The sequence below is a fragment of the Anas platyrhynchos genome, chromosome 2 (genome assembly GCF_047663525.1).
Source record: "Anas platyrhynchos isolate ZD024472 breed Pekin duck chromosome 2, IASCAAS_PekinDuck_T2T, whole genome shotgun sequence".
NCBI classification, from domain to species: Eukaryota; Metazoa; Chordata; class Aves; order Anseriformes; family Anatidae; genus Anas; species Anas platyrhynchos.
The window spans coordinates 156,533,698-156,561,530 of NC_092588.1; the positions used below are offsets into that span (position 1 = coordinate 156,533,698).

Consider the following 27,833-nt stretch of genomic DNA (forward strand, 5'->3'; position numbering starts at 1 on the left):
TCTGGTTCCTTTACCCATGCAAAATTGTCTTTTCTTCCAAACATGTTTTAGTTTCTCTGAGACTTCATTTTGAGATAGACAAATCAGACAGACTTTTGATACTGTAATTTTCATGCCACTTTCAGGGCGTTTACAAGGTTTGTATTTATTGTTTTTTTATTGTCACCCCCGTTCACTGCATCATGATGGCGTGTAAGCATCCAGCTGGCTTTCCTCTTCCTTTCCCTAGGTAAGCCTCTAGTCCTCATATCTACAGGGAAAAGCTTTAAGGATATGAGCATTAAGTTTCAGCTCTGAAATGCAAGAAAATAAGAATAAAATCTGGGTCTCTGCTAGGGCTCTCCATTGGGCTGGTTTGCTGTATGTGTTCAGCACAGCTTTTGCTTGGTCCTTGTGTTTAGTTGCTGTGGACATTCAGTTACGGCTCTATAAGCATGCAGACAAAGGGAATTTCTTTTGAAACATTTTAAAGATTTATTTTTAAATAAACCACTGGTCAGGCAGCATGGACATCATTAGATTTTTGCTCTAACAGATCTTTGTCCTGCTGCCAGTACAGTCATGTTTCTATCAAAACATCATTATGATAACTTAAAAAAAGAAAAAACACAATGCATTTTTTTCTCAGTAGGAAGCTCTCTTTGAGCCAAACACGGCTGAGATCTCCAAGAATTCTGCAAATTAGAATAGTGTTTAAAAAAAAAAAAGTTCAGAACAATAAAAATGAAAGACAGCATAAATAAAAAAAAAAACCTTTCCCTGAAAAACAGCATTTGTCCAACCGTAGGTCAGGACAATGTGATCTGTGATTGAAGATGGGGAGCCCAAAAGGATGGAGATGAGTGCTCACGGCCCTCCCTGCCTGTCTCTCTTCCCTTCCCTACCTTACTCTTAGCATGACTCTCCCCCTCCTGCAGTCTTTAGCTCTTTACATCTCTTCAGTCCAAAGTCAGGATGGAGATGAAGAACCAAAACTTTTTTCTTTTCATTGCAATGTCCTACAGATTTCTGCTGCCCATGCTCACATGCCTTTTTTCAACTGTCTCATCCCAAAAACCTGCATCACTTGGGAACTCATCCAAGTCCCCCCAGGTGTGACCTGTACCACTAGCCTTCGCCTCTTCCTTTTCCCCTCCAAGGTGAGCTTTCCCATTTGATGAAGTAAAATGGTACCAATCACAGATGCAATGTCCTGCACGGTATCTAGAGAGACCTGCCATGTCTCTACACTGCTATGCATGGCCTCACCTCCCCCCGTCCCTCCTTGTCCCAGACCCCAATGGAAGAAGTAAATCCTGCCCCACTACATCTTCGTTAGCCGCAAAACGTTGAGGCGCACGGGAAGGAAGGTGGCACCAGAGGCGTACTGGATCTCCCGGAGGACCCCTTCCCACTTCTTCTGCTCTTCGTCGTATCTGGGGAGAGACAGAGGGAGAGTTGTGGTGAGGAAAGCATCTTCCCTCCCCACTTCAGCTGCTCTCCATAGTGCTGGGAGGCCCAGGATGCGGTGTGGTGTCCCATGGAGGTTTTTTGGTCACTGTGGGGGTACCATGGGGACTTTCAGCCCTGATATGCTTTGGTTCAACAGGCTAGGATGTGCAGATATCAGCTCATGGTCTCGCAGGAGACACCACTTCCACTGGAAATGGCTTGATGCTTGATGTCAAGATTGAACATCTCTGGTGAAGGCCAGGAGATGCCTGCTGAGGGTGCTCTAGAGCCACAGAGCCGAAGGACAGGAGCTAGCCCTGCATTAGCAGCTGTCAGAAAGTGTTTTCTGACTGCTTCTCTGCTCCCACGTAAGACAATCTCATTTCCATCCTGAGCACTGGCTCTTCCCGGGGAGAGCGCTCATTGCACAAACACGGCTTCGAGCCAGAGAGGAGGTCTGGAACCAGCTCCAAACAAAATGTCAGTTCAGGAAAAAGCTGAAGGAGCAGATTTTGCCTGGTGTGTTGCTGTACGAGGCTGGGAGAAATCACTGAATTGCCTAACGTGCCCTCCAGCACAGCACAGGGCAAACACCTCACCCAGAGCCCCCATGCTGAGCCTTCAGCCTTGTGCTGAGGCAACACCAACATGCTGAAGGCATCAAGAAAGACAGAAACTATCCGTTCCCTCGGTGGCTTTTGCTGAGTAACATCCCCCCCATCTCCTATACCACCACGGAGAGCCCCAGGGAAGGTCATCACCTCCAAACATCGTTCAGCTCCGTTGGCACCAGCTCTCCCGACTCCGTCTCCACCGTGGCAAAACCCCCGAGCAGGTAGAGCACCCCAGCCAGGCTCACCAGGCTGACGGAGCTGCGCTCCTGCGGGAACTCGGTGAAGGTGTCCCACCTGCCGTGTCAAGAGGGGACACATTAGGGCACCCTGCCAACCCCCGTCATCATCATCAACAGAGTTAACTAGCGGCAGATTAACTTGTGTAGGTTTACACGGGATGGGATCATACACTGCCTGGTGCTAGGGAGGTGTTTCCATCATCATAGCTCAACTTCATTTTACTGTGAGTAGCTGAGCTGTGGTGCTCACCCAGCATGGACCAGCAGGTTCCAGGGGCTGGATGCGGCCACAACACCCACCCCAAGTCAGGAAACACATCTCTTGCATAGGACAAAGATGACAAGATGAAGCTACAGCCCTGCAAAGTACCTAAGAAGTTGACCAGTTGATGAAACCACTTTGAGTGTGAGCCTGGTGTGATCCACAGCCCAACCGCAATGGTCTCACTGATTCCCAGTGGTCTGAAAAATACAGACTGGGAGAAACTGGGATCAGGAGTTGCAAACAAACTCCTGAAGGGTTGGAAGCTGCTCAATGTACACCTACAGTTGGTAACTAGGCCCTGAAGGTGTGTTCAGGTACATACTTGTTGGTGGCGATGTCGTACACTTCCACCGAGTTGGTCAAGCCGGAGTCGGTCACACCAGCCGCCACGTAGATTTTGTCTTTGTGCACTGTGGCTCCGAACAGCGAGCGGGCAGTTTTCATGGGAGCCAGCTCCTTCCACTCAAACTTGTTGGGGTTGTAGACACACATGTTCTTCAGGCACTTCCTAGAGAAAGAGGAGAGAGAGGAGGCTCGCTCACTCACCTGCTTGGCACTGCAGGAGGTACTGACTCATGCTCTGCCCTCCCTCTGGTTTGGGGGATGTTTTGGGGGGTTTCTCTTGGTTTTTGACTTACTTGTCGCTTCCTTTGCCACCAATGACGTAGACGAGGTCCTTGTGCGACACCACTGCGTGGCCGTAGACCGCGTAGGGGAGGGAATCGGCTTCACCCCACTTGAAGGACCTGGATCAGGGAAAGATGGGAGGCAAGAGGATTTGTAGCTTGTTGGGTGAGGCCCAGAGCACAGGGCGCTTTCCAGACCTGGAGGTGAATGCAGATCCTGACTAATGGAAAACAAAGTGTCTTAAAAATAGGAGTCTTCCAATGAGATAATGCTGAACCAGTAAATTTTGTCATCCTAAAAAAAAAAAAAGGAAGATCAAACATAAAACATGCCAGATGCTTATGCTAATGCTCATCCTTTTCTGCAGCATCCTCTACTTCTGGGCTTTGTGCATAAACAGTGCCTTCTCCTAGGGCCTCACATCATTTACAAGCATTACCAGCCAAATACAGATGAGACAGAGATTTCAGCATTATGTAAAAAATAAAAATCCAAGAGACTTAAGCATGCAATATTCTGAGGACAAATTTCTCTCTCTCTTTTTTTTTTTTTTTTTTTTTTTTTTTTTTTTTTTTTTTTTTTTACCATGACCTTTGATTTTAAAGTGTTTTGGTTTGCCAGCAGCCACCAAGGTGGTTGCATCCACATTTTGGAGCGTGGGGTTGTGCTGAAGCCTCTGAGCTAGCTCCAGGGCAGCTGAGCTGAGGATGTAGCTAAAAGATTTGGAAACCCCAAAGCAGTGCCTCTGCTAGGATACCCGCTGCTTTTCCATGGCAGACCCTCCAGCTCTGTCCTTAGGCAGGGCTTTGGCACACCTAAAGCCTTTATTTTTACATCCTTGTTGTTTACGTTGGGTAGCAGCAGCCCAAAATGGAAACAACTAAAATTTGGGGGCTTTTGTGGTGATCTGGACCCAAGGGAAGGCCCATCATCAATTACACATAGACAGCTATGTTCAGCAGGGACAAATAGGGCTGACCAATTTCTCAAGATGTGGCTGTTGATATCCACGTTGCTTAGAGTCATCCCCAATTTTCATCCATGTAGGATGAACCCCTCAAAATATGGCACTTTATTTTACCTAAGAATGGAGACACCAGGACTCTGAGTGCTTCCTAATTGCCCAACCACTCTGGGCAAATAGTTGCTATTATAAACCAGCAACTTTTCCTCTCCAGGTTTGTTACCATTAAATTTTTTACCTAAGTAACACCAGAAATAGGAGTGGTGCTGATCATCTCTCTGCCAGCCTCCAGCCAATATTTAAGCCACCCCCGAGCGAGTAGCAAGGGGACAGGCGATATGTCCCAGAGGGGCAATAAATACCCTACTGTTGGGAAATGAAACTGGTTTCAAATCTCTGCCTATAAAACAGATTTTGGAGCACACAAATCTAAATATAAGCTGACCAAAGGCTTGTTAACACCTAGCACTGTGCTTCTTTAGGGCAGAGAGGAGAACTCTTTGGATATTTCTGCCTCCTGCGAGCAGAACAGGACGGTCAGTTTTAATATAGCTCATGACATAACATGGTTCAGAGCCCATTGTGCAAAAATAATCATATATTAAGCCTGATATCAATCAGGGTGGGCCATTCAGTGCCACGTCTGAATAGTTTCAAAACAAGCTTTCCTGTACAAAACTACTCCCTGTGAAACCACAGTGAAGGTCACCAAAACTCTAACCAAAGGGCAAGAACAGAAGGAAAAAACTCCCCTCGCTCCTCCATGCGGGTCCCACGTGAGCATCTGCTAAGTCCAGTCCTTGATAATTTAATATCCCAGGTATGGCTCCCACCAATTAGAACAAACAAATTTGTTCAATTAGAACAAACGAAGCAGCTGGAGAGGGGCAGCTCAGAGCCCCAAGGTTCATCTCAAATCGCTCCCCGTGGTCCCAGCATCGAGGTGCAGAGATCAAGCCCTGTCTCTAAACCCGGTCCCTGAAGAACTGGGGTCATTTTGCACGGCAGCTGCCTCACCTTCTCCTGCCAGCCACCTCCTGCCCCTCGCTCACACGTGGACACTTACAGCCGGTCGTAGCACAGGACCGAATCCAAGGTCTTCTCTCCCTCCTTCAGTTCTTTCCCTCCGACCACAAAAATGGAGTTTTCTGCCTCTCCCAGGCCAAAGAGGCAGCGAGGGGAGGGCAGGGGGGGCATGCCCAGCCAGTCTGCGTCCAGATGGTCATACTGAAAGGAAACACATGCTCGTTAGTGTGTGCTCTCCCGGCATCTTGGCTTAATGAAGAGCCAGAGGCTAAGAGCAGGGCCGTTCCCATGTGCTGCTCATCACCCCAGCAGGCACCTTCTGCCCATGCCTTGCCCCTGATGCTGCATCTGGTGCAGGACAGGGAATCTCAGTGCAAATCCAAGTCACACATCACCAGCTGTGTTTTATGACAAGGTGTAAGAGCAGAGATGCATGAGCAGGAACGTTTTCTGTTCTGTACACCAAAGCCTCGGCTTGGAACAAGTTTGGTTGTCTTTGGATAGGAGAGTCTCATCTTGGACCTAATTAAAAATAGTTCCTGGGACTGGAGGAGCTGAAACACTGAAGAGTAAAATGCCTTCTCCTCCCACCAACTCTCCCTCTTTCTGGCAAAGCTCATTACTGTGTTCCTCCTCTGCTTCTCAAGATGCTGATGTCCTCTACCACCTTGGTGTGAGAGATGAAACGCGTGTGTCTATTGGCACAAATGGTATTTACACAACACCTATCTACCCAACATCTTCAGATGAAGCTGAGATCACGTTGCAAAGACCAGAGCTCTTCATGCTGACCACGGTGTGTCCATCCCACCCGACAGACACGGAGATGAATCCATAAAATGCCAGTAGATCAGATGGCAAAGTCCTTGGACATCTGTGGACCAAGGCATTACCCCACTTCCCACCAGAAAAAAAGGCGTGAAGGATTATGACACAGCATGGGGCTGGGGGCTCTTTGGACGTGGTGGGACTTGCAAACCGGGGCAATATTTTTAACACATCTTGGCAGAATCACGTATTAGCCTGGGGTGACCTCTAGCAGCCCGTTTGGGGGGACTCTGCACGAGGAAGCTGGGCTGAAGCACTGCCTGAAGCGCCGTGGAGCTCCAGCTTGCTGGGCTGCCTCCAAAATTCAGCCTCAGCTGGAAGCCTGTGGCTGTTGTCTCTGTGTAAGCTGTGGCCCACATTTCTGTTATTTATAGCACAGACCCAAGCAGCCCGGTCACCAGGAGAGTTCCTGCTTCTCGATGGCTTCAGCATTGTTTTCAAGGCATAAATCTTAGAAGTGACAAATAAAGGATACCCTTTTCCATCTGGAATGTCAACGGAATCATTTTGTTCCTGCCAAAATGTGCAAGGCCTCTGGGATTTATCAGCGTTTATATACATCGGTGCTTGTCCTCAAGTCTAAACTATCCCTGACCTCTCAGCAGGAGGAACACGAAAACAGAGGATAGAAACAGAGTTAGAAGATGTAAGATGCTGCTGCACTGACACCGTGGTTCAAGGGTTTATCACACAGCTGCCTGCCTACATCTGTGTGAAGTTTCAGCTGAAAAAGGCTCAAAAGAATATCATATTCCTACAGGAACCGTGACCTATGTAAGGGCACTGGTGGAAACAAATCACACACCCACAAACTGACAGCACCTTCCAGCCCTGGGACATGTCTGCTCTTCCCATGCAGGAGTGTCAGAGCAGGCTGTGAGGGCACCTCTGTCCCCCTTTTCTGGGGGGAAAGCAGCTAAAAATGGCCACGATGTACCCCATTAAGGAGCTGCAGACATCAATGAGATCTTCCCCTCCTCTTCTCCTGGCTGACAAGACCCAGATGCTTCTCTTCCTCAGCCCTAACCACCTTGGTGGCCTCCGCTGGACCCACACCAGTACCTCAACGTCCTCCTTGTACTGGGGAGCACCAGCCTGGACTCAGCACCCAAATGTGGGCTCACAAGTGCCTGATTAGAGGAAAAATCACTTTATTTGACCTGCTTGCCGCAATCATGGCAATACAACCTTGCTTGATCAGCAACAAAACAGGCGGAGTATTGATCTTTAGACATAGCTTGTTTGACTGCTTTGGGATGCTAACTGATGGAGCTGCCCACATCTGCTGCGGTCAAAGCTCCTGCTCAGCACAAAGGGCCATTTCCCTCAGCACTCCCACTGCCTTTCCCCTCCATCCTACTTTCCCGGGCCACTTTCATGGTTTCTTCCCACTAACTCCTCATTTCACAGGCTGCACAGGCTCCAAATGCTGCCCCTTTCCAGGTGAGGCACCCACACATGGTGTGGGTGCAGAGCCCTACCCGTCCAACGAGGCAGGGAAAGGACCAAATTGTGTGTCTCAGTATGGGGCCCCCCCTTTGCTTTATCCTTTCATTGCTTTACTACTTCCTCCAAAAACAGATGTGAGCCATGGGAGAAGTACAAAAGGATTTCTGGGTATAAGGGAAGAGGATATAGGATTTACTGGATTCATACAGGGTCAACAGGAAGGGTAGGAAGCAGCCAAGGCAGGCTGAGCTGAAACTAGAACACACCCAGGGACAAGAGGAGCGTTTGAAAAGGGATGGATATTGGATCTCTTCTGTCAGAGAGATCTCCATTAAAAATATAATGCTAAGAATCTCTAGTAAAACAGTTTAGATGTCTCACCTTCATTTACAACCTTCAGTTTAGCATCACACAGCAATGGATATTACTGGCATCTGGTGGTGCTCTTAAGTGGTCAAAGAAACAACAAAAATAAAGCTGGTACCTGCAGGAAGTAGGAGCTCATGGGATCCTCTTTGTTGTCCTCGTTGTAGTACAGTCCTCCGACAATGAAGATCTGATTTTCTTTGGTCACCAGACTGACGTGGTTCTTGGGGATTTGAGCAGACAGGGAGGCAAAATAGCACTCATTGGCAGTGGGGTCATAGGCCACTGCTCCACTGTCACTGACCATGAAAATGAGGTCCTGGAGGAACATGCCAAAGCGCATCGTGTCGTTTAGGATCCCTGGTAGGGCATCCTCCTCCGCATCTTCCTCCTCCTCTACTGCTCCATTGACAACGTTGTCTTTTGCCTGCTTTTCGCTGCTTTTCTTCACTTTCTTCTTCTTCACCACAGTGAATTTGCCTTGCTGGGCATCCTTCACCATCTGCAGTTTCTTGAGCAGCTCTGGGCTGGACTTCACCACGGCGTGCTTCTCCACGTGGTCCTTGATGTAGTCCTTGGACATGAGGCGGAAGCGGATGCTTTCAAAGATGACCGGCAGGGCCTTCTGCCGGCTCTCACGGTCCTTGGTCCCCACCCACTTCATCACCACCTCGAAGACAGTCTCCTCTTTCTCGATGTTGAGGGAGTCACTGGAGATGATGGCAATGAGCTCGTCGGGTGAGAGCTGGTAGAACTCCTCATCGCGGGAGACCAGCGCAAAGCGATCGCAGATGAAATCCCGAGCTGCCACGGCCAGCCGGGCGCAATCCAGCATCAAGCCCAGCCTGAAGATGGCCAAGCAATTGCTGAGGCAAAGCCGCTTCTGCAGGAAGGACACGCAGACGGTGAAGATGGAGGGGATCTGGAACATGTTGGCCACGGAGAAGATGTCCTGCACGTTCTGCTCTGTGATCTCCAGCTCAGAGGTGTAGATATAATGGAGGATCTTGCCCATGACATCTGGATCAACATCTTCCAAGCTGACCTCCTTCTTCTTGCTCTCCTCCATGTCTGAGAGGAACATCGCCCGGAAATATGGGCTGCAAGCCGCCAGCACCAGCCGATGGCAGGGGAACTCCTTCCCCTTGACTTTCAAGACACAGTCCAGAAACTTATTGTGGTCCAACATGTCCTTGAGTCCATCCTGGAGGAGAGTTTGCTGGTAGAGACGCAGTTCTTCCACTTGATCGAAAGGCAAACCCATAGTGCAGAGTAAAAGTTCTTATTTCTTCCCCAAGCCTTCCACCAAATCTAACTGTGGATTTACGAATATTTCTGTCTGTGTGCCCTGGTAAAGAAACTTACTCAAAGCAGGTCTCCCTTGCTTCCAGCCTGTCAGCGCACTGGGAATGTGAAAGGCTCGCTGCTATCGCAGCTGTCTGTGTACTTCAGCTTGCAGCGCAGGGCTTTATATATAGCCGCTGTGCTACAAAGCTTAGGAATCCATATTGGAGCATGTGTAAGCCGATCACCCTCTAATATGACACATGGGACAAGGGGGAAGGGAGGGGACGGGGGGAACAGCTGTACTTCCAGCCTCGATGCTTCAGGAGCGGCCTGGCAGGCCGTGAGTCACCGCGGGGGGAACGCGAGCTTCTGCCGCCGTCCCATGACGGAAGACGCGTGCGACCCCACGGCACGGCCACCACGCTTGGGGAAAACATCCTCCAGATGAATCAACCCCCCTAATCTGCCTTCTGGGTCATCAACAGCAGGGCTGGGACCTCCTAACGCTACTAAATGACCACTCCGAAGCCTTTTGCTGTGCTAAGAATAGACGATGAAGTCAACGCTGGAAAGATGCAAGAAGGGAGAGTCTCGTGTGGGCTTTGTGGCACCCATGAGGCCAAACAGCTCATCCCCTGGGCCGATTTTCTGCAAGGGTTTGTCCTTTATTTTCTCTGGAGCCACTTTTTGAGGCTGGAAGGGGGTGGGGAATGAAGGTGAGTTTTTTATTTACACTTGTGTATGGGGTATGAGACCTATGTGGGAAGTTACTTAAAAAGTCTTACCAAAGGAGGAGACCCCCGGAGTCTGGGGGAGGGATGTGCCTTTGTTGCCTGCACTATGTGCGTAGGCCCTACCAGCACTGTCTCTGGACACCTCACCACTAATAAATCCACCTTTTCCACATTTTGGTGGTGGAGAGAATGTCTGAAGCAGATCCAAAATATAGAGACCCCAACGGTGGGGTTCAACTCACAGACTAAGGCATCCAAACCCAGGTATCTCCTTGCAAGTCAGGGGTCTCCTGATAAGGTCTACTGAGATTCAACACCCCCGTGCTGAGGCCTAGAGCCTCCCTGGCCCTCAGCTGATGCTCCAGGAAAGCTGAGGACTCCATCAGGTCCTGCATCCTGCTTCCACATCCTTGAATGTCGAAGAAGCCTCGTGGGACCTCAAGTGGCTGGTCCAGGCCCAGCTCTTCCCAAAGAGCTCACAAGGAAGCAAATTAATTTTGGCAGGCATAGGTGAGCAGAGTAACTATAAGTGTTTATACCTACGCTGAAATTTCTAGATAAGTCTTTTATTTTATCTCCATTATTATGGACCCTCTGGGCTCTCTGACACTCAGAGATGGCAGAGATTTAATTAACAAACTAATTAAATCTATGCAAGAATATTAGCCACTCTTCTTGGTGTATTTAAAGCCACATAACCACTTGCTCTGGAATGGATGTGCTTATAAAAACGCTTTGTGCCATGACTGTGATCTACGTAAATGGGAAGAGGGAGGGAACGATACTGGTACGAAGCCCTCTAGTACTGGTGAGGTTCCAGCAGTATCCCAGGCAGTACCAATATAGCAGAGGAGTAATCACATGCTGTTTTCAGAGCTCAGATCATAAACTCGTCTGGGCTGCTCATCCGTGAGAGGCTCAAAGGATGAACATTGATCTCTAAGCTGGGTCATACCTCAGAAATGTTCCTTTGCTCCCAGAGGTCTGGGACTGGACAACCCCATCCTCCCCTCTCCCTTCCTTCTGTATTAGTTTTTTTCATTTTTCCCAGCATAATCCAGTGTGATTGTGCTATTGTTTGGGATTTTCCTCCTCTGCCTTTAATCTCCCTTGAACCCCTGCTTGTTTTCCTTTTCACTGTGCTCTCAGCGTGTGCTGTCATCCAAGGTTTGCTTCCACATTCCTCACATCACGAGGTGCTGCTGCCGAGCCAGCTACAGCCCAGCTCTTCCCACAGCAGATCCCAGATGATCCTGTGGCTTCTTTAAGGTTTATGGTCCACCCAGGAAAAGAGCACCTCCTTGGTCCCAAACCTGCTCCGAGGTCTCCATCATCTTCTGTGGCTCTGCAGAGCTCCAAGGCTTGGGGAAGCAACCCCAGTTCTTCCAGAGTGCTGTCTCCCCTCACTTGTCATCATAAGGTGACACCTCTAAATGCAATGGGACCTACCTGAAATCGCAGCTTCAGTAGTAAGTATGAACTTGTATATGGTTTTGGACTGTGCAGGTGATTGGAAACGGGGACTGGCTCTGGAACAGGTGAATATCCCACCCTGGGAAGTGGTAGATGGAAGATGAGCAATGGGCTCGCTCCCTCCATGGGCAACAGCTCAGTGGAGAGCAGGAAGGCATTGATCCACCTCCACAAATAAATCTCTCCCTTTAGAGACTGATGGATTGATGGAAGTCAGTGCTTTTTCCAGGCAAACAGGGCCTGAGAGCTGTTCTGGGTTCATATTGACAGTTAATGGACCTTTTCACCCTTCCAGAGTTCACCCTGGGGCAGACTTCTCCAGAGCAGCAGCGACCAGAGCTTTCCACCCTTCAGGAAGATGGAAAACCCTTCAGGGACAACCACCTCAGGACAAATGAACAGCTGGATTTTGGTTGCTTTCACCACCATGCCCTGCTTTGGCAGGGAAAGCAGACTCAGACCCCCCTGCCCATGCGGGGAGCAGCCCTATTGCTAAACACATCCAAGCCCACATGTCAGAGATGGGATTTACCAAGCTTCATTTTGCTCTGAAATCAAGCCAGCCCATTCTAGAGCCTGGTAGAAATCAGCCATTTGGACTGAAAGGCCTCAGAGACGCCATGTTATTCCACATGGTTTTGGCTCTCTCGGTCTGGGGGGTGTTGTTTAAGCTCCCTGCAATCACAGGGAGAAGCAGGCACCCCTGGAGCTGATTTCCTGCACCCATGTTGGGCAGTTGCCTGTGATGAGAGGGCTCCAGTGCTGCCAATCTTTCCCCTTTCACTTAAATCATGAATTCATACTGGACACCTTAACTGTTCCCAAAGCCTCCTAACCCTGGCTCCATGCCATCCCCTCGGGTCCTGTCGCTGTCCCCAGAGAGCAGAGCTCAGCGCCTGCCCCCCCGCTCCCCTCATGAGGGAGCTGCAGGCCGCCATGAGGCCTCCCCTCAGCCTGCTCTGCTCTGGGCTGAACAAACCAAGGGCCTCAACCACTCCTCACAACGTCTTCCCCTCTAGATCCTTCACCATCTTTGTTACCCTCCTTTGGACACTCCCTAATAGTTGCGTATATGGCCCAGGCTGGACACGCAGACTGTGCCCTCTGTGTTAACCCTGACCTCAAAGCATCTGTAAGCCTCCTAGCCTCCAGAACACAAGCATGTTCATCTCAGATAAGGAAAATTCCTCCCCAAACAAGTTTCTGCCACAGCCTGGTGGGACAGGGGCTCAACCTGGTGGACTCCAAACCCTCTGAGCAGCTCTGTGCCATGGGGAGGCTCACACAGTGCTAATGGGGAGACCCAGGGGTGCTCTTGAAGCTGATGTTTAGCTCTCCTGAAGGTTCCTGGGGCAGGGAGTGAAGAGCCAGCAGTGCTTTGTGCAGCTCAGATCCACAGCCTTCAGGTCCTCTCCACCATTTGGAGCTCAGACGAACTTTCATCTCATATTTTAGGTTACATGTTTCCAGGATCTCGAGCATGAAATGTTTTTCTCAGTTGTGTGCACACTATTCCCCCAGTCCTGTTTTTTATTTGTATATGCTGGTTTGTCATTGCCATTTTACAATCTGTGTTTATGTGCAGGGGATTCGACAGGGCTGGGTCCTGCCACACTGGAGAGTCAGTACCACATCTTATTGACCGGTGAGGAAGATGTTTCTCTCTCTCATGATAGCAGTGGAAAATGAGTCAATTGACACCTGTGTAAATATTAATCTCTTATGGAAGTTTTGATCATGGTGGACTTTTCCCATCCAGTTTCGATTTGCTGCATCACCATGAAGCTAAGCTGGCCTCCAAGCAAGTACCAGCAAAGTTTAGAGGGTTTTAAAACCTAAAAGCAGATGATAAGGCACATATAGATGTGATTAGAGCAAGCAGTGATCGTTGTTACAATTTGGCAATCTCTGTGCACGTGAATTGACTATCTCAGCACCCCAGGGAACCCTCCAAACAGTGCTGACTGCTGTAGAATAGGCAACACAGCCCTGAACAGAGGTGGGCTACTCTGAGATAGCTTTCAGCTAACTGACCCTGGTCTAATGGGACTACAGCAAATGATACCTGATGACCAATGGACTAAGTCATTGTCTCCAAGCGGACAATAGTCCCCCACCCAGGCATGGGAGTGAGTGAGAATGAATGGAAAGCATCCTAAGGGGATCCATTCCCCATCCAAGCAGGATCATTCCCTCCCGTACAAAATTTTAGAACAAGAAAGTTGAATGCAGGATCTACAGCCATGCTGGGCGTAACATGAAAGTGTCTAGTGTAGGATTATGAATTTGGATTTGAAGTTGCAATAATTTTTGTTTTGTTTTGTTGTTTTGGCTTCCAGGTGAGTTTTGCTATCACAGTCAAGTAATAATGAGATCAGGTGAGATTCTTTCCCGGAGGGAGATGGGCAGTTGATAAAACCCATTCCACAGAGGACTACGCTGAGGCTGAGGGACTCTGCACAAGGCTGAGCAGCGAGACATGGCTGCGACAGCACCACTTTGGCAATTCTGGCCCACAAGATTTCCTGAACTTCTAATGACATTGATAACTAAGGGGATGTCTTCAGGCAAACAGATACAAAGCCCAAGTTCTCCCATGTACTGTTTCTCTAACAGATTGCTTGCTCGGTGTCTAAGATTAGCTCCTCCTGACAGCTCCATTAGATGCAGCTGCTGGGTAAATTTAGATCCTTAGTGAATGGGTTATTTTCTCCCCCAGATTATCCAAGTCAGGAGAGCAGTGCAGAGTCACTGAGTTTTGCTTTGTGAGTCATTCCAGCACCAGGAGCTGGGTGACTCTACTTCTCCTCCCGTGCAGCCAGGGACACCTGCAGAGGCAGAGCCCTTATTCTCTGCAGCTCAGGGTGGTGGCTTGAGCTGTGTGAGGACACCCGTACGGAGGAGAAGAACTGAACTTTACCCTGGGAGGAGGCACATCATATCATAGCTGCTTTGGTGGTAGAGAGTAAATGTGAGATGATGGAGAGGCTAAGAAACATCTACTAAAGGTCCAGCAGTAGACCTCTCTTTAAAAAGGCAACTGAAGAGGTTTTAGGGATGTGACTGGAAGTGCCACAAAGTACAATACCTCCCTGTACTTCCAGCATTTTGGACTGGGCTCCCAGAAAGAAAACCAGCAAGACTTCTGCCCCAAAAGCTACACAGATGCCGGTTTTACAGCAGTAGACTAGTGATATTTTACCAACATGGAACCAGATTCAAAATATGAATGTAGCTACAGCCAAACCTCACTGGCTCCAATTTGGTGATGGCATTAAGGCATTAATATCAGCAATGTCTGATGTGTCAAAAGTGGAGGCAGAAGGTGAGGCCTTGCAGACATACCCTTGTGTCTCCCAGCTCCGACAGTAGCGCGTTGCCCAGGGTTTCACTGGCATCACAGCAATATACCATTGATGAGTGGCAGGCAGCAGAAACGTCCAACAATTATTTACTACATAAATAAATGACATTTATCAGGGACTTCATAAATTACTTTGGCAGAGCTGAAGGCTGGCGAAGAACCATTCCCGTTTCATCCACAGAGAAGCCAGAACACACCAGCACCAAGCATCTCAACCCATGGTTGCAAAGTGGTCCAGATCCCACACTCACCAAACACTGACATAATTCAGACATAAGGCCACTGAAAGCAACTGTAAACTGCAAGAGAGCTGGAACTATTTTGAGTTATAAACTCACCTCTTCCCCAAGGCACCGTGTTCCACATTCAATGCACTCCCTATGCAGTGTCCCAAAGTCTACTTCTCCTAGGAGGCTATCAGGCACTTTCCCTCCACCACCCAGCCCCAAATCGTTGCCCTTCATTCAGCATCTTTCTCCTTTGGTTATACAGATGTGTGTGCTCCTTTAGCCACACAGGCTTTGGATGCGTGCACCAAAGTCAGTTGAGCAAAGGGCTGGCTGCTGGAGATGAGCAAGAGCAGGCTGCAGAGTCCTCTTGTCCTTGGCCATGGGCAGGAATGTGAGCTTGAACCTTTGTCCATGGCATGCAAAAAAATGTGAGTGGCATTTGGTTTGAGTCCCAGGGCATATATCACAGAGAGATGGCCGTGGTGGCCACACAGATCTCACAACCATGGTGAGGAGCCTTTTGGGTCAGAGTCGGGGTCTGGGGACTGAGCGGCTGTGAGTTGGGTGCTGCGTTTCTTTGGCATGCCCGTTCCACAGGTGATCAGTACACGAAGCAGAAATGCCTCCTGCACTGTCATTAACCACACCTAGGGTTGGCATTAAATCATTTTTCAAGACATTTAGGAGTGAAGGGACGTGATTTTAGATCACAACAGACATCACTCTGCACCGGTGACAGGGGCAGGAAGATAATTATTCTTCAGCGTGCAGTTCCTGGTCCTCCCCTTTGCTATAAAGGCTGTTCTATTTATTTATTAGCCTCTCGGTGGGTATATACCGTGCTGAGCCATTTCACAAGTCCTTAATGAACAGCCACAGGCGTTGAGCACTTCACAGTGCATGGTGACCATTTGTTGTAGTGGAAGAAATGTGTGATGCTTGGACGGGAAGTGACCTGGCATGGTCTGCTCAGCACAGGCTCATCACCAGCTAATCCCCTTCTCAGAGCTGCATCTGGCCCACCCTAAAACCTCCAGCTGCGGGACCTGGATAGCCTCTTCTGGGAGATATGGGCTACAGGTCCCGTGGGAGAGCTGAATGCTGGTGGACAAGGTGTGGTGGGAAGCATGGGGTGAAATCTCTAGGCTTGTATAATGTCAGAGGGTCAGAAAAATGATGGGTACCTAAAGAAATGTCTCGGGAGCCTACCTCAGCAGTCTGCCACACATGGGAAGCCTGTCAAATGCCCATTGTGTCACAGAAAATCTTCCCTGCAGCATGGGGGTGACCTGTGCCTTCCAGGTGACTTCTAGAGGGGTGAGCTACAGCAGTCTGAACGCCAGGAGTGCGTGGAGAGCCCCCGCCAGGGGCTGGCCTGGCAGCGGTGGTCCGAGGGGAGTTGCTCTGGGACAAGCCCAGCGGTGTCCTCTCTACTCTGCCTTGGCTTTGTCACCCTTCTCCTCATCGATGGCCAGGATGCGTTCGCGCTCTTTGATCAGCTGCACTCCGCAGTAGGTGATGAACCAGATGGACAGGGTGCTGACGGGGAAACCTGGAAGGCGGAGGGAGACACGGTCACCTCGGTGTGGCATCTCGCCTAATGGGGCCAGCTTTTCTCCAGCACTTCTGCCTCTCAGGTGGGTTTGGGACATCCCACAGGCTCGTGGCCAGCACTATTTTCCTTTATAGATCCAGCCCTACAGCTTCAATGATGGAGGAGAGCAATCCCCAGGGGCAGACTTCAGATGAAGAAGTGCCTGAACTTCTTCAAGGCACCCTAGACCACGGTTAACACTGCAGGAACATGCTGGAGCTTTTCGTTGAGCATCCCCTGACCCCCAAACCTGCTTCTGCCCCTCGAGTTCAGACTCGGTGGTTGACTTTGTGTCCAATTCAACCTGCCCACACCCATCCTTGTCCAGCACTGTGACCTGCTGGAAGCTTTAGGCCCTGCTGACGCTGAGGAACAACCCCAGCCGTGTCTCATACCTGACGCGGACACATTGTGTGCCCAGGGTTTTTGTCACCTGGGTAAGTGACCAAGAGCTGGGAGCTCTCCTTCCACTCTCAGGGCCTGAGGGCATTTGTGACGAGCCTGGTATCCACAGCAGAGGGGAGACACAGGCTTTGTACCTGCTAAAACAGGACCTCTGAAATGAATAATGCGACCAGCAAAAGCCAGCTAGCTCAGCGGGCAGGCACTCCTGGCACAGCGAGCCCAGAGCGTCACATTATCCATTTCCTACGCCAGCCCTGACCCTGAGAGGGAGGAGGACACGGATTCCAGGTGGCTATTTATACTGTGAGTTGCTTGAGATGACTTCAAAATAGTCCCAGCATCTACTGGTAAGAAATGTCCAGATAATTCCGTTCATTAGGAGCCTGTGTTGCTCCAAGGGGTCAAAATCACAGCCTCAGGCTGTGCAAGGAGATGTACAAACATACCTGGGAGGCAGCTCATATCCTGGAGAGCTCATGGGAAGGGTGGGAGCTCAGAAAACCATTCCCGGTACATTTTCCACAAGAATTATGAAGGTTGTGAGCACACATATAACAAGTCAGTGGCCATACCACTTTGGAGGCAAGAGGACTTGGAAGCTCCAGACCTCAGCTCCCCTCCCAGTGTCCCCCCACCAAGACAAGGGTCCCTTGAAGGGGAAGGCCAGTGGCACCTCACCTGTCAGGAGCAGTCTCTTGGTGACCAGCTGTGCGAACTCCAGGCTGTTGAGGGCCAGGATGTTGTAGAGGACGATGGCCCAGAAATTCACCGCCCCAAAAGCCGCCCTAATCCGCCGAGACATGGCTGCTGACATCTTGGCCTAGACAGGGGAGAGGAGCAGAGAGTGAGGGGAAACGGGGCTGTAAGGAAGGGTTGCTGGTCCAGCTCCAGCCAGGCTCCATCCAGGATCTCAGAGGGGTAGGCAAAAATTAGGGCAGCCTTTAGTATCTGTGGGATGGAGGAACAAAAAGAAGGTAAACTTCTGTTCTGCTGCTGGACGCAGAAGCATTTGGCACCCTAGGCCAGCATTTTGAAGCCCTCTGTCCTCAAAAGGGGCAAGATGTTACACATGGCTTCACGCTGATTGTAATGCCTGAGTACTCCTTTCTTCATTTCTTGCCCTGGGTAAGCCTTTCTGCAAGGCAGATGAACGCTGTTATTCGCCAGGATTATTATTAGCCCTATGTGCAAATCACTCCCAGCTCCCGGTAGAAATTGTTTCTTAGGAATTAAAGGGAAAAAAAAAAGCTGAAAAGTAGTGACAGCAGCAGAGTGAAATTGTCACTGGCACATAAAATCCTCAGGAGCAGCTGCTCGGAGTGGAGCAGGGAAATGGTTTATAGCAAGCTTCAAAGAGCGTGATGAATCCCCAGGCCACTTAGCGCTGAGAGCTGTGGTGCCGCAGGGAAGGAGATTTCACTGCCTGGGAGTGCTATAATCTGATTAGAAGTTCAACGAGGAGAGCAAACAGGAGGCTTGCTCTGCGAAGTTTTGAGTCAAACGGGGTCTTTACTCAATCAGTTTAGGACCTCCAGACTTTGGGCTGGGCAAAGCAAATAAACAACGGAATTGTTTCCAGAATGGACTTCTCTCCAAATACGTCTCTGAGGCACCTTGATCCCAAACAAAAACGGGGCACTAAGCTTTGGAGCGGTTGGAAAATAATTCATTCTGATACCTAAACATTTACTTTTATCGGAAGTCAGATCAAAAGCTCTCAGAACGCCAAAATGTTTTGCAGAACAAGAAGAACAAATGATTTCCATATGGAAATGTATAAACATTTCCCGGTGGACACACCTCAGATTTTGAATCCATCTGTGCTACTTCGGCGCCTTGTCGGGGCTGCAGCCCTGGTTCTCTTGGACTTTTTTTCCCCCCCCTTTTTGAAAGCTCCACATTCAGCCTAAATTTCCCATAAAGCAGCATAGGGACTGGGTAAGGAGCATCAGGACTGTCCTTCCTTTGCTCAGCTGGGTATCTGATCACAGGGTGGATAAATTCTGTAGGAGTACCTGCTCGTAGCCCAGCTCCTCACCTCGAGCTTGGCGAAGGGCTCCCACTGGAAGAACTTCTGCACCCAGAGCTCGAAGTTGAGGCCGAAACAGTTGAAGACAGACCAGATGTAGACGATCTCACAGGGTCCCAACCACAGGGTGGTGACGGCGAACGTGGCGATGGTGGCGATGAGCTCCTTGATGATGTTGTCGTGGTTCTCTCCAATGTGGTCATACACGTACCTAATGGCCAACAAAAGTGGTTCGTGCTCCTTGTAGTCAAGGAAAGTTCCTTCTCCCATGTTTGCCCACCACAAGCTCCACACAGACAGGCCTAAAGTGCCCCAGTGAGAAAGGAGGGACGTTTTGGATGAGGCATTCTAGCAATAAATTGATTTTGCTGCAGTCCACCTACTCATGGCTCACAGTCCTCACAAAACTATAGCTCTTTAAGGAAAAAATACCACCTTTCCCCAACTCCTGCAGGTAAAATTTGATAAAATGTGGGGATTCATGTCTTAGACTTGCTGGGATGCAGCATTGGAGCACAGTGCAGCCACCACTTTCCGCACAGGTTTGCTGGTTTGTCCTGATGGCTGAAGAGAGTTGAAGGGCTGAGGGATATGTACATGGAGATCAGGCCACCCTTCTTACACAGGATATGTAAGACTTGGACTCAATTCCCCTTTCTTCCCAGTGAAATATGAATCTGCCTCTTCCTCTGGTGGAACACAAAACCCATCAGACTAAGAGTTTTCTTGGAGGGAACTCTTATTCCCAGCTATGGGTGGGCTGTTATACTTTGTTATGATTAATTAAATGGTCTTTTGAATAAACACAGCAAATCTGACTCCATTCCCTAGTGGGATTCAGCCAGAAGAGAGGACACCTCAGCTTTGGGATGAACTGTATTTAATGCTTTGTTGCTGTGTGATAAAAGAGAAGACCCCAAACTAGAGTAGAGACATTGATTAGACACTTACTTGCATAACCAGTCATTAATCCCTCTGTCAAAATGCCTAAAATACAGATGATAAAAAGCTTGTTAAAACACATGGGGCAATGACACCTCTCCATCCAGCAGTCATCCAGAGAAGGTGCCTGGTCCCACAGCAAGGCCCACCTCAAAACTCATTCAAGCTGTTCTCCATGCTCCTTCCTTGCACAGGTCCCACTCACCTCCCTCCTTACCCATTGCTCCCTGCCCAAAAATATCTCCTTGGGCTATGGCCAGGTCTAGAATTTAGGTTCAGTATAGATGGGTCAAGAGGAGGCCAGCTGCTCAGAAGCATAGCTCAGACCTCCTCATCCCCACACACATTTTATTCAGGTCAGACACGCTGCCTCTCCTCAGTGATGCCCACAGGGTACTCACGTTTCTGCAAAGACGTAGAGCATGGTGATGCATTTGGGGGGCTGGGGAGGGTCCAAGTGGTCCAGTCTGGCAATGGTGTTGGTGACCCCAAACATAACGGCAGCTTTCACCCAGTCGTAGACCAAATTGGAGTAGGCCAGGCCAGCTGGAGTAAAAAGAGGAGTCAAGCAGGTGAAGAGGAACACGGGACCTATCGCCTTCAGGGCTTTGGGGGACATCATGTCCTGTGGGACTGCGTGGTCTACTGCAACAAACATGCCATTGAGGGGACAGTCTGATGATCTCTGGAACCAACAAAGCCCAAAGAACTCTTCAAAGCTCTTGAAATTAAGTAGCTTTTTAAGAAGCTGGAACCATAGGACAACATCTTCTTGGGGTATTAGGGAGCAAAGTGTTTCTTGGTTTGATAGTCAGAAATGCAGATCTTATTTCTTCCACCACAAGAACTTTCTTCCCCTGTAAGGCTTAACCTATGACAAACTCAACACAGTTCTCAACCCTGATCTCTAAGGGTTTTATCTACACTTCTAGTTTGAAATACACCCAGCCCAGCTCCTTGTGGCTGTAGATGTAACACAGATGGTAGAGAAGAGCTAGGGCCAGAATCTCTGTCCTGGAGAGGTGTCTGACACCGTGAAATGATCCCTGCAGGAACAAACACCAAAGAATTCAAATTCCCATGCGGCAGAAGCTAAAATTCCCCATCTGGGTGGGATTCAGCTCACAGATTAAAAAAGCCACAGGGCTTCAGTGTGGGCCGTGCCTGAGCTCCCCCTGTGGACAAGGCAGATCTGGTAGACGTAGTACATGGAGCCCACAGATCTGATAAGCTCCCCTGGTGTAACACATCCTTGATCAGGTTATCTAGGTCCCTTAGGACACCCTAAATCAATGCCACTGCCATTTGAGCTGCATTAGGACTTCCCCCTGGCCTCCAGCTGCCACTCTGGAGAGACATCAGGCTCCTCCAGTCCCTGCTAGCCCTACGTGGCTGTCACAAACCCTATGACATCTCATCTGCTGCCCCTGGACATCTATTTGGGCAACTCAAATCCTCCGTCCAGCTGTCCACTGAACGCTGGCATGCTACCCATCCCAGAAGTTTGGCTTCTGGAAGTCCCTAATCCAGCCCTGAAAGAGCACAGCCAGCTTTGAACGGAGATCAGATTTTCCTGGACCTTGTCCATTTAAACGTTGAACATCTCCAGCTCTTTGGGAGAATCTGGGCCCCTATTGCAGTGTTTGGCTGCTCTGTGCAAAAAATAATCCTTAGAGGCACCCATAATCTGTTTTGTGTTGTGTTGTGCTTATTCTGTGCTGCCTCCAAGAACAGTCCACCAACAGCCCCGTTAGGTAGCTGAAGGCTACAGCCCACGCCCCAGCTCTGGGGTCATTTTGGAGGCTCTCAAACACCATGCTTTGGTACCCAGAATGGGCACCCACCAATGGGCATCTAAGGTGCCCGCTGTGCCTCTGTGGGGCTGATTTTTTTGGGGTGCTGAGCTCCCTTTCAGCCCACATGAAGGCAACAGGACTGGTGTGGTGCTCAGCCTCTTAAATCCCCGCATGGCCACTCACCCAGGGACCAGTCCGAGAGGCGGTTCACGAACTTCAGGTCCGAAGGGAGGGTGAGGATGTAGAAGAAGTGGAAGAAGATGTCCACAGCGATGACGGCCCCCACGTGGAGGAGGGCATGGACCCGAATATTCCTCATCTCGTCGTCTTTGCGCCTCAGCTCCCGGGTGCTCACCTGCCAGGCGGCAAAGCAGGAAGAGGCTGAGCTGAGGATGGGCAGTGGGTTCCTCCATCTGGAGAAACATCCGAGGTCCAAACAGGGTCTCAACGCCCTCCTTTAGGAACCCCACCATGGATTGCACCACCCAAACCTCCGTTGATAGAGGATCCAAGTGACTAGCTCAGGCCAGCACACCCACAGGGATGTGGGACACATCCCACCCAGAGCATCCCTCCAACAACCCCATGAGGGTGCTGAGCATGGCAGAACGCCTCTTGGGGAGCTCCTGTCACCATGGCAGTGACAGGTCGGGCTGCATCATAGGGATTTGAGCTGAAAACCACACCAACCAGGGAACTGGGGCTTGGGACGTGCCCAGGAAGCCAGCTTTAGGGTGGTCTTTGCACGGGTCACTAAGGGCAAGCAAATGTTCCTACCCAGCCCCATCCACGGGATGCCAGAGCCTACAAGAAAAGACATCTGCATGCCCCGGAGGGGTTGGGAGCAGGGCTGGAGTCCCAGCTGAACGCCCTGCCCGGGACAGGTGGACGTGTCTGCTTGGGGTCATTTGGGAGGAGGATGGCTGATGGTCCCTGGAGCTTTTGCTGCAGACATCTGGTATAAACGAGAGGGACAGCTGCTCGAGGGGCCATCCCAGTGGGCTGGGACCGGATCAATGGGGTTTTCCTCTCTGCTGTGCCCTTTGCAAGTATGAGCTGGGCTTTGCCTCCAGGAGCTGTCATTCCTCTGGACGTTGTAACACAAACATCACCAGAGCGAGAGCTTTTAGGATTACACTGGGCAGGCTGATGGCCTCGCTTCCCCACGTCGCTGGAAAAAAAATTGCTGCTGTATTCCAAATCCTCTTATGTTTATTGCTTTCCCTTTATGCCCTGCAAGAGGTAAGAGCTCTCTCCAAGTAATCTGCAGGCTGCCGCACCAGCCCTGCCGTCAAACCAGATGATTCCTGAGAATTAAAGCCTTTGCCAGATTTGCTTGGGTCTGCTGGATGCCGAGTGCTTTGCGGAGACAAAGAGGACACTAAACCCTGAGGCAGGGGAGAAGCCAGGAGAGGACACGTGGCTCCCACCCATCCTCACATCTGTGCGGGGTGGCAGCCCTCTGCCACCATCCCCTTGGGACTGGGGCTCTGTCCCCCACATCTCCACCCCTCCAGAAGTGAATTTCTTCTCCTAACCCCACTAAAGAAGAGCTTCTCCATCCTGGGTGGGACTGGCCAAGCCCTGGTGCAGGTGGGCTCCCACCACACGTGGGTGCAAAGCACAAGGGACCCACCACAATTCAGCAGCAGCAGGAGCCAAGGAGCCAGAGCCAGCCCCTAACTGGGCCTTAAATGGCAGCCTGGGGAAGGGACTCGATCCCCCTGCCCCTATAATTGCTTTTAGGGGGATTAGGAATGAACCTCGGCAGCGAGCTGCAGGTCCAGCAGTGCAGGGGGGCATTTAGCCAGGAGGTGGCAGTGGTGGCCAGGCCAAGACAGGTCCTAAGGGGTGGGAAAGGGTTTGGGGTCTTGTTCCTTGTGCCTTTGGGGACAGGGTTTTACGCAGCAGAGGACGTGATTCCTGATGAAGTGGCTACAAACGTCCTGGTTTGGGACTGTGTAAAAGGGGCAGGGGGTCACAGCCCCTTCAGGGGGCTTGGGCAGTGGGGCTGCAGGAGCCGTGGGTGCTTGGACTTCAGCCCGACATATAATGCACGACTGGAAAGGTAAAGCCTTAGGATGAGGTGGTGGGTGCCCCAAATGCTTCTGCCAGGGGGATGGGGAGAAGATCCCGGCCGTCCCTGCTGCTGGGAGCTCGGTGCACTGTGAGCATCCCTTATGGGGGGCACCCGAGCTGATCTGGAGAAAGTCCCTGTGGTCCTCAGGGTCAAACACGAACCCTTCTAAAGGGATCCTGCTAGACCCGAGGGATCTTTGGTGTAAGAGGATGCAGGGACTGGAGGAGCAGGTGCTTGGTTCTGTTCTTTGGGGTCTGCCCTTTGGAAAAGCCCCCTTGGCTGCCTGCAACATGTGAAAAGATTTGGGGCCGCGGGATGTTTCACGTGGATCGGAGGAAGCCAAAACACAGCCTTCTGCCCAACCTCATTGATTTCTAGAGAAAGAACCTCATCTTAAGGCACACACACACAGACCATCCCTGGAAATTCATGCTCCTTGGGCAGACCAGGCGGGTGGAGGTGTGCGACTGCCTTTGCTGTCCCAGCCAGCAGCAAGCAGAGGTCCCAGAGATGGGCACCGTGGCCTCCTGGCATTGCACAACAGGACATCAAGGACACAAGCACACCAAGCCACCATCAGAGCAAGTCCCCAGCGAGCAAAAACGTGAGCTGAGCCCTCCTGAGGGCATTAAACCCGAACAAAGAGACAAGGGAGAGGTCCCTGGGGACGCTCACCTGGGCATGGAACTGGTCAAACGTCATGACGGGCCCGAAGAAGAAGAAGGGGAGGTAGAAGTTGTACTTGAGGAGGTCGAAGATGGAGTAGATGCCCTCCTTCCTCTCGCAGCTCTCGAGCGCGAAGCTCATGCAGCGCATGATGGTGAAGCCGCAGCCTCCGTAGAAGAGGACATCTTGAAGATCAAAAGCTCCCGTTACAAACCCGCTCTGGACGAGAAACGAAGAGTTACCACCAAGGAACGTGGTGCCACTGCTGTGCTCCCTCGCCTCGCAGAAGATATCCGCGCTCTAATTACCACTAATTACCCTCTGGCACCAGCAGGCAGTGACACCTGCCACCGGCAGGAGAAAGCCAGTGCCCCGTTGCCGTTGCCTCCTGCATCCCAAGGAGGTGGGAGGTGGTAGATCCCCTCGGCCACGTCCTCACCAAGAGGCTGTGAGCCATGTAGGCTTTGTGTTGGGATGGGAACGTCACCTTTATCCTGGGGACAGAGCCCTCCAGATGGAGGAGAGGCAGCGGGAGGTGGATGGAGAGGTGGGAACACATTTTGGGAGGTGGGAACACATTTTCAGAAGGACTGAAGGGCCTTACAAGGTTCTTGCTGGGCTTCTCTCCACCCATGAGGGAAAGTCCTCAATTGGGCAGACCAAGGGGCCGTCCTGGACATCACCAAACCCACCCTAGCACCATGTTACAGGAGGGGAAACTGAGGCAGGAACGTGGCTTACCTGGGGGCAGCTGGCAAATTGTCATCTAAACAGCAAGGAGGACCCAGGCGTCCCGAGCTCTGCTTCTCCCCCGGGTTTGGGCACAGCCCAGGAGCTAAACCCAAGGAGAGGGACACGGGCGGGCTGGAAACGAGGCAGAGGGGTGGCTCAGCACCTACCTGCCAGGAGCTGAAGGGCTCCAGCTTGAAGGAGGCGAGGCAGCAGAGCCCGGCCACGAAACAGAGCCACTTCTGCTTGGCCAGGGCGACGGAGTAGAGGACGAGGCAGTGGGAGAGGACGATCATCAGGTAGACGAGCCCCATGCTACCCAGCACGGCCAGGACCCCGTAGAGCATGTACACCACGGCCCGGTGCTGCGAGCAGAGAGCCATCAGCTTGGTGAATTCTCCATCCCCTTCTCTCCCTGCCAACCTGCAGCCTCTCCCCAAAACTCCCCGGGGGATCCCAGGGCCCCCCGAGGGGCTTTACATCCCCGGCTCACCTGCGGCACCGTCATGGAGCAGATCTTGGCGAAGAGGACGTGCCCCGAGAGGGCGAAGATGATAACGTTGCGGAACGAGGTGAACCACATCACCCACTCGAAATCGGCCGCGTCCTGCGGGAGCATTGTTTCAAGAGGAAACCATAAAAACATCCTAGCCTTTTCCCCATGTCCCACCCCGGGGCTCCCGAGCACTTTGGCTTGGTGTTGAAGGCGTGCAGACCTGGCTCGTCTCGGAGCGCACAAAGCAGGGCATCGGTGCCGCAGGGCTAATATTTCCTGACTACATCCACCGCATTATTTAGGGAGAAAAAGCAAACACACAGGGGCTCTCCCAGTGTCAGGAGCAGAAAAAAAACAGCTCTGCTTTTCCAGTGGCCAGCTGGGATGGCTGGATCCTTTCTTTGCTTACCATCTTCCTGCCGAAGTAGTGCCAGCCCGGCTTGATGCCGTCCCGAAAAGCCTTTCTGTTTGCGCTGTCTGCAAAAAAACAAGAGGCATAGGGAGAGGGACGGTTCTGAGGAGAGAAGCGGGAGGTTTTTCGGCAAGGCAAGGAGCCTTCCTCACCACGTGGATGAGCAAACGGGGCTCCAACACCGGCAGCCCCCTCCTGAAAGCGCCCATGTCCCACGGACAGCCAAGAATTGGGAAATTCAACCACTTCCACCCAGCTTTTTTCCACCCTTTTGGATCCAATCCAAAGGCTCCCCAAGCTGTTAGGCACAAAAATTAAACCCGTGGCGATGCTGCCAGCAATGAGAGACCCCCACAACGGGGGGGACGTTACCTCTGGATGCCTCGAAGATGCCGCTGCCGCTGTACAGCACGGCACAGGTCACGGCCAGGGCGTAAAACCCCAGCTCGTAGCTGGGGAGCGTGGTTTTCACCCCCATGGCGATGGGTTACGGCCCCGGTTGGTGCAGGGGGTCCAGACCTGGGAAAGAAGGGAAAGAGAAGGACTAAAAGCTGCCCTCCCACCCCTCCAGAGCCCTGACTCGCTGCTGGTCCCTGCTCTGGGCTGGTAGGAGAGGAGAAGGAGCAAATGGCAACACCTGGGGGCAGCTCAGGTGTAGGGGATGAGGATGCCACACCACAAAACCCCCCCAGAAGCAAGGATTTGGGCTCTTTCCAGCAAGTCGTGTCCATCCCCATGCCTGGAGATGCTACAGACCCCCCCATGATGGGGCACGTCCAGCATCAAGCCAAATTTCTCTCGTTTTCCCCCAGGATCAGGCACAAAATGCCCACCCGGAGGGGCCACGGTGAGATGCTCCCATTCCCAATTATCAATGAGGGGCAAGGGGGGGGCTCCTAAAGCCCTGGGCTAATTACTCCCTTCAGTGCTAATTAACCCAGGCACTGGCAATGCTTTCCCACGACAGCTCAGCAGCTCCTGAGGGTCGGCAGCTGCCAAAATCATCCTTTAGGGGCTGGGGCAGATGGAAGGGGGGGGGGACAGGGACCTGTCCCCACCACCTGGGTGCTGCCACCCCCCCCGCTGCCATCCCCTGTAAGCTGCTGCTGGCTTAAAGAAAGAAAAAAAACAGTCGGGTGCCCTTCTGCTCCCCCATCCTCATTGGGAACCCTGCTAGAGAATTTGGGGTCGTGCTTTCGGCCGCTTGGAAAGGGGGGGCCCAAAGAGGGGGGGGGGTGAAGCCAAGCTGCCACCGCTCTGCAGTCCCCTGCAGCGGGGAGGAGGGGGGGGGCGCTGGGGGATGCGGCTTTAAAGGGCTTTTGTGGTTTTTATCCCTTTGCCACGCTTTCCAAGGCTTTTTTTTTTTTTTTTTTGCTTGTTTATTTATGTACTTTGCGGGGGGGGGACACAAGGTCAGTTCTTGCAGCCAGAGCGCAGCTTCCCCCCCCCCCAGCTGCTTCAGGGGGGGCACCCATGGGGGCCCGCAGCATCCTCACCCCCTTCCCACAGCAGGGACCACCCCAAAAGCTTGGCCTTTCCCCCCCCCCCCTCCTCCAGCCCCATGTCCCTCCCCATTACTGACCTTGAGCCCCGGGGAATGGGGGGGGTCCAGCGTCCCGCACCGCGACCTCAGGGCTTGGGTGGGGGGGGGGACACACCAAAGGGTAAAAAGTGAGGTGGAAGGGGGGGGAAAAATTAAAAAAAATCAAGGCAAAGCTTTGGGGGCCCTTGGCTTCCCCTAGAGCATCTCTCAGCTCGGTTGGGTGTCTTTTGGGGTCTCCAATCCC

At 51.4% G+C, this 27,833-nt stretch overlaps 2 protein-coding genes across 2 annotated transcripts; both read right to left on the reverse strand.

Moving 5' to 3' along the window:
* Positions 1 to 104: 104 nt before the first annotated feature.
* Positions 105 to 9,240, reverse strand: KLHL40 (kelch like family member 40). Its single transcript, XM_005023246.6, has 6 exons — positions 7,928 to 9,240; positions 5,207 to 5,367; positions 3,188 to 3,295; positions 2,872 to 3,057; positions 2,193 to 2,339; positions 105 to 1,415 (listed from the first exon to the last, which is right to left on the reverse strand). Exons 1-6 carry the CDS (start codon positions 9,071 to 9,073, stop codon positions 1,304 to 1,306), a joined length of 1,860 nt encoding a protein of 619 aa, XP_005023303.2. The 5' UTR covers positions 9,074 to 9,240; the 3' UTR covers positions 105 to 1,303.
* A 5,497-nt stretch (positions 9,241 to 14,737) lies between these two features.
* HHATL (hedgehog acyltransferase like) lies at positions 14,738 to 26,558 on the reverse strand. The gene is made up of 11 exons (XM_038173587.2): positions 26,419 to 26,558; positions 26,044 to 26,111; positions 25,632 to 25,745; positions 25,309 to 25,503; positions 24,419 to 24,628; positions 21,847 to 22,018; positions 20,269 to 20,413; positions 19,877 to 19,912; positions 18,935 to 19,136; positions 17,575 to 17,716; positions 14,738 to 16,449 (listed from the first exon to the last, which is right to left on the reverse strand). Exons 1-11 carry the CDS (start codon positions 26,522 to 26,524, stop codon positions 16,328 to 16,330), a joined length of 1,512 nt encoding a protein of 503 aa, XP_038029515.1. The 5' UTR covers positions 26,525 to 26,558; the 3' UTR covers positions 14,738 to 16,327.
* Between the last annotated feature and the right edge of the window lie 1,275 nt (positions 26,559 to 27,833).